The sequence below is a fragment of the Mesoplodon bidens genome (genome assembly GCF_964165515.1).
Source record: "Mesoplodon bidens genome assembly, chromosome: 15".
In the NCBI taxonomy this organism is placed as follows: Eukaryota; Metazoa; Chordata; class Mammalia; order Artiodactyla; family Ziphiidae; genus Mesoplodon; species Mesoplodon bidens.
The window spans coordinates 16,312,964-16,319,392 of NC_138171.1; the positions used below are offsets into that span (position 1 = coordinate 16,312,964).

The window sequence follows — 6,429 nt, forward strand, 5'->3', positions numbered from 1 at the left end:
AGGCCCTGCTCTCCTGGTGGTTTAGATTCAGAAACTGATATGAGCATTGTGGGGATCTCCCCAGGGCTTCAGCCTCAGCTACACCCAGGTGCTGTTATACTCCCTCCAAGAACTTGGGCAAGTTCCTCGCCATTTTGGAACCCCCATTTTGCATCCATAACTTAGGGATGGTTGTGGCACTGAATTCACAGAGTTGTCTGCAAAGGTCTGTTCCTCCCCATCGTGGAGTCCGCTAGCCCCAGCTTTTCTCTGGGAAGGAACAAAAATCTGGCTGTCTCCTAGGATGCATCCAACCCTTGTAGACCCTGATTGGCTGGGTGGAGGGGACCGTGGGAGGGGCAAATATTCCCCCAGCATCTGCCCAGAACCAGGTCCTGTTCCTCATTCCTCGCTGAGTGAACAAGTCTGGGTGGCTCAGCTTGGTACCCAGGGGCCCTGAAACTCTCCCAGGGAACAGGAAGACATACATCAAGGACAGTGGCTCGTTTGCCCTCCTGGGAGGATCATGGCAAGGATCTGAGCACCTCATAGCAAAAGCGACTGCATCTATGTAAATGTGAAGAGGGGAATAAGAGGCAGGTGGCTGGGGTCCTGGGTACTAGTACTGCTACCAACTTGCTTGTGGCCTTGGGACAAGCTCCTTTTCCTTGCTTCAATTTCCCCTGGGCCTCAGTTTCCCTAACTGCAAAGAGGGGCTGTTTGACTGGTCCAGTTGTTTTCAATTTTTTTTAAGTTTCAGCAGCTGAACCCTCTTTTTTGTAAGCAAATCTTCCACCAAGGATAGACCTCTTAGAGAAGATGACAAACACTATCGACCATCTCCCCAGAAAAATGCCTACATACACACATCACACAAAGTCGTACACACACTTGTTTTCATAGAAAGCCTGAATCCAATCTTGAATTCCCAGGGAACATCTAGCTAAGAACTGGAGAGGGATACAGTGCTGTAGTTAAGAGCACAACCTCTATAGCTCTTCTGCCAAGTTTAAATCCTAGCTTGCCCACCTCTTAGCCGTGTGACCTTGGCTGCATTAATTTACTTCGCTGTGCCTTCATTTCGTCACGTGTAAAATGGGGAACATGATAATCCCTAGGTCTGTTATGAAGATTCAGTGAATCAATATACGTGAAGTGCTTGTGCATAACGAGCACTATATCAGTGTTGGTGAAATGAAAACTGTTCTGCAGAAGAAAACTCTGGGAGCAGATAACTTCCAGCCTCCAAGCACAAGCGGACATCTCACTGCTGCTGTGGCCTAGCTGAACATCACCTAGACTCCCGAGGGTGCCCAGGAGCGCGGCCCCCTCCACTTGGTGAATTATTCCTGGAGGTGGGGATAATTGTTAAGCTGTGTTGGTGCCCTTTCTCCCTCAGCCTTGCCTCCTCCAACCCCCAGGAGAGCTGACCCCACAACTCATGCGGAGGCTGGGGGAAGGGGCTCCCATATCCTGGGCAGGATAGGCTGGGTGATGCCAAGTATATAAGCCCACTCCCGGGGTCAGCTGATGGCTCCCATTCTCCAGGTGAGAACATCAAGGCTCGGAGAGGACAGGACTTGCCCAGAGTCCTCACATTGCTGTTAAGTAGAGGAACCAGATTTATGGTCCAGGTGTGAGGGCCAGTGCTGTCCTTACTGGGGTGTCTGCTGGGGCCTCTGATAAACAAGGACTTCTGCCACTTCTGAATCAAGAGTGGCAGGCAGGTAGGGAGCTATCTTTGGAGCCTTCAAGCCTCCAGCCCAGGATGTATGCAAAAGATAACCCCAACTCTCAGCCCACTTCAAACTCCAAGGGAGAACGTAGGCTCTTCTTAGGGATGCTCAGAGTTCCTGAGACGACTCATGCGGGGCCAGGACCAGTTACCAGTGCTAAGCACTCAGGTGCCTTTTTTTTTTTGCAGTACTGTTGTGGCCTCTCCCATTGTGGAGCACAGGCTCCAGACGCGCAGGCTCAGCGGCCATGGCTTATGGGCCCAGCCACTCCGCGGCATGTGGGATCTTCCCGGACCGGGACACGAACCCACGTCCCCTGCATCGGCAGGTGGACTCTCAACCACTGCGCCACCAGGGAAGCCCCAGGTGCCTCATCTTACTGGATCCTCTGGTTAGCCCTGGGAGGCAGGCGCTATGATTTACTCCCACTTTACAGATGAGAAAACTGAGGCTCAGAGAGGAAAATGGCTTGGCAAGTTCACACAGGTAAGAAGGATTTATGCCAGAATTTGAGCCCCGATCTTTCTGGCTCCAGAGCTGGAGGCTGTCCTGTCTTCAGAACAGCCGGTAAGGAGCCTGGCCTCTGTCTCAGGAACACACAGTTCTCGGGAGCTGGAGATAATGCGCTTTGAAGGGGTGATGGGGGCAGCCCAGGGCTGGGCAGTGACCAGGTGTGGTAGCACACACTATCCCTCTGGGGTCACACAGACCCTGCCTAGTGCAGCAACTTCTTGTTTACCATTTCCTGTGTGTTTTCCCCTCAGTTCCCTCACGTGACCCCCGGACACTCTTAAAAGCCGGCCGGCCAGCAGGCCTCAGGTGACCAAGCCCATTTTGTAAAATATACAGAGGCCAGGAGAGGGGAGGTGACGTGCCCAAGGTCACACAGTGAGTGAATGGCAGGGGGAGGCGAGCAGCTGGTAAGACTGACCATGGCAGTGCCCACTGACCACGGGCAGGGCAGATACCTCTCTCTGGCTGAGCTGAGCTGACCCAAGTTCTACAGACCTCAGCTGAAGCCACGGAGCCATGGAAGGAAGGCAGGTGGAAGGCCAGCCTCGGCCAGCTGCCCCCTCTCCTCTGAGGCTGGCCTTCGACCAGTCAGGTCCCGGCACCCTGGCTTCCAGGCCTCCTCCCTTCCCCCATCTCTTTGTACAGGAGACCCCCCCACACCTTCAAATGTGCTCTAGGTGATATGGGAGCGCATGTATAAACCTGGGGAGAGACACACAGGCAACACAATCTGCTCTGAGACAAATGGACCTGTTGCTGATGTGAATCGCATTTGTCGAATGGCAACCCTGCACATCATGTGTACACAATTACATGTGCTCTGGACCCCCAAGGGCAGGGATGCACACATACACAAGCAGGTATAAACAGGGGCATGAGACAGGATGCCCAAACGGGACATACACCCAGGAAGCTCGGGGCACACAAACCAATCCACATCCACAGACCACGTGTGCAAACATCCACAGACACATGTACACACACTCATCACCGCTCACGGACATAAGCAAGACAAACACAGGCACCCCTAGAGACACCAACAAACACAGACCCACTCAGTGAACAAATGCAACTAGAAATAAGACACAGGACACGCACACACAGACAGGCGAACACAAACATGCAAGTGGATTCCCGGAAACACGTTTGCAACACACTGCCACCTGCCCACACGCGTACACGGAAACTCATGCACGCACGCCAAGAGGAGGTCACTATCGCACACCAGTGTGCATGCACATGGCACACGCACTGCTGATCCGCGTCTCATTTAGCAAAATCTCCCTGAGAACTCCATTTTCTCTAAGTGGGGTGTTCACCCCAGGAAAGTCCCAAAGGTGCCCTGAAACACAGCTGTGCCTCCATCCACCATCCCCAGGGACAGGACATACCTTTCCATCTCTCTGGACCTAGGCCCAAGCGGTTCAAGAAGGGACCATGTTGGACCAGTTACTGGAGCTGGACGCCAAGAGGAAGCTCCCATCAAGTCCCCGCTCCCAGTGACACGCTGAGCGGGGACAGCTTTGGTAACAGGGGCCACAGGGGCCTGGCAGGAATACCTGGGACCTAATTTTGCTGAAGATTTGCCTTTGCAGCACCCCCCCCCCCAACCCAGAATACCTCTGGTCACTGTACCTGGGCACATCTGCTTCACCTGGCAACACCTGTGCTCTCACCTATGGGACCAACGTGCTAGTCTATCATTCTCCCAGTCCCAAATTGAGTGCTGAAGACTCGCTCCCGTACTTGGGCACACCTTCCCCCAACTGGCACACCTGGGCACAGCTGCCCCCACCTACCATTGCCCATCGTCAACACCTGCACATTCTCAAACTCCAGGGTGGTGTAGGCTGGGTCCAGCGCAGCACTGTAGTCGGCCATGTCCATGTCGACAAGGGTTTTGGAGAGGCGCATCCTCCCCTCTTCACACCTCGGCCACCTGCCCTGCCCAGGATGCCCACCCCGAAAGGCTCTGGGCCGAGCCCCAGCCCCCGCCCTCCGCCCTCCCACCACCTCCTCCCAGGTGCCCTCTCTGCCTTCCTGCGTTTCAAACCGTCCTCTGGGAGGATCTGCCGGGAGTCTTGGCCTAGCCTCTGCAAAGGGGTGGAGGCTCTGCCGGGGAGGGTTGGGGGTTAATGGTTAATCGGCTCCCCCACTGGTGGACCGGCTGGGCGGGGCCACAGGGATTTGGCTGTTTGTTGGTTTCTGGCTGACCCCCCGGAGTGCTATTACAACGGATGGGGCCCCAACTCCCCAGTATTGTGTTATCAATTCTGTAAGATGGGCACACTAATTCACCAGCCTCCATCTGACCCTGACTCAGCCACCCTCCAAGTCACTGTCACCCCGAGTCAGGCTGATACGCTCACATATACCCTGGGACACTGACAGCCCACGTCCAAGATGCCCTAATTCAGTAACTTCCCCAGCCATTGACTTCGACCCTCAATGCTCTTGCAGAGATAAAGCTGCCTCATGGCTCATGAATCAGAAACATGAATCCCAGGCCCCAGATACCAATCTTCTAGATCCTCATTCTGGGAGCTCCCTTCCAGTTTCCTGCCTCCCCTGGGAGCAGGAAGGACTGAGAGGCCCACACTGCTGTCTGGGTCCCCCACCCTGCTCCCCAGGACCCCGCTCTGGCCACCACCAGCCCTCACAGGGGGCTGCTCAGTCTGTCACAGCTGCTCAGGCCCAGACAGACTCCATCTCCCAGGTCCCCGTCACCTCCCCCTGTTGCCCTCCCCCGTGCCTCCCCCTCCCCTTGGGGAACAGGCAGAGACAAGGCTTACAGCCCCACAGACCTGGATTAACATTCAGGCGCCTACCACCTACTAATCGTGACTTTGGGTAAATGATTCTCCTCTCTGAGCCTCAGTTTCCTCTTCTAGAAAATATATAATCAACTTCAAAGGGTGGTCTGAGCATTAAATGAGATGGCATTAGGAAAACACCAAGCGGTGCCCAGCAAGCGTCCATCCCCTCTCCTCCTGCCCGCCTTGGCCTCCCTTTCGTATCTCCTTTGTTTCTCTCCACCCACCTCCTCCCTCTAGAGTGGGCTTCACGGGTGAGCCACCTGAGCAGTGCACAGAGCTCCATTCTCAGGCTCCCGTGTTTGGTTGAATGCTCGGCTGTTCTGAACAAGGGGCCCCGCATTTTCGTTTGGGACCGGGCCCTGATAATCATGTGGCCGGTCCCGCCTGCCTTCAACTCATGGCTCACTCTTTTCTTCTACACCCCCAGCCCTCATTGCCCACCACGCAGACACTTTCATGGGCTCCCAGACTACCTGGGGTGGTGGAGTTGCAAAGTGCAGGCCGATGTAGAAAGATCTGGGACTCTGGAGGCATGGGAACCTGTTCTCCTCTGCTGGCGGGAAGGGCTGGGCACAGGGATTTGGTAACAAGAGCAAGAGTGGGTGAATTAGAGACAGGGTGAATTAATATGTGAGTGGGTGAATTACTGAAAGAGTGAATGAATAAGTGAGTGAATGGGTGAATTAATGAGTGGGTGAATCAGTGGGAGAAGCAGCATGTGCTTGAGGGGTGTGTGGAGGCATCCTGCTCATAGTCTTCCAACTATTAGAAGCCCTTTCTCTGCCCCGTGTAGCTGTGTTCTCCTCCCTCCATCTTCCCCCTGGAGCTGAGATAACTGGGGTGGGAGTTGGAGGTTGGGGGGGCAATTGTTCTGGAGGAGAAGAGAAGCTGGATTTGGTGTCAGGAGACCTGGGTTTAGGAACTAGCTCTGTCACTATTTGGATAACTTTCTTTAAATCACATCTCTCTAAGGACCTCAACTTTCCCATCTGTAAAATGGGGTGAAGATACTGGCCCAGTTGTTTATTGATCAGGACAAGACCCCAAGGGAGGGAGGGAGGGAGAGAAATTCCATAAGGGCTGATGGAGAAGACTTCAACTCCTGGTGGGTTCCTCCCTTGCTCTGCCAGGAACATCTGAGCCTAGCTCCAACAGCCTTGGGGCCAAGCCTGAGCCGGGCAGGAGACCCAACTAAGGCATAAACACAGAGGAGAAGGAGGGGCAGCTCTGGGAGGGGACTTCAAGGGCTGACTCTGGGTCCTGCCACCTGTCTGGCACCTGTGACAGGCCACACACAGCTAGTCCTTTCACAAGCCTACACGTATGGCATCTCATCGAGTCTAAGAGGCACAGTTCCCTATTTCTAAAAGTGGTCTGGGATCGCT

At 54.5% G+C, this 6,429-nt stretch overlaps 1 protein-coding gene across 5 annotated transcripts in view; it reads right to left on the minus strand.

Annotated features, from left to right (window-relative positions):
* The window catches only part of HNF4A (hepatocyte nuclear factor 4 alpha), a 32,908-nt gene that overhangs the window by 23,691 nt on the left and 2,788 nt on the right, over positions 1-6,429 (minus strand). For 2 of the 5 annotated variants that reach the window (XM_081257740.1, XM_081257738.1), the window contains exon 1: positions 4,028-4,199. The exons of 1 other annotated variant lie outside the window; for it this stretch is intronic. In XM_081257740.1, coding sequence (XP_081113866.1) covers positions 4,028-4,142 — 115 coding nt within the window. In that variant the 5' untranslated portion in view covers positions 4,143-4,199. Of the gene's footprint in view, positions 1-4,027; positions 4,202-6,429 lie in introns of those variants that run through there. 2 more of the 5 variants (XM_081257737.1, XM_081257739.1) reach the window with 2 other exon arrangements.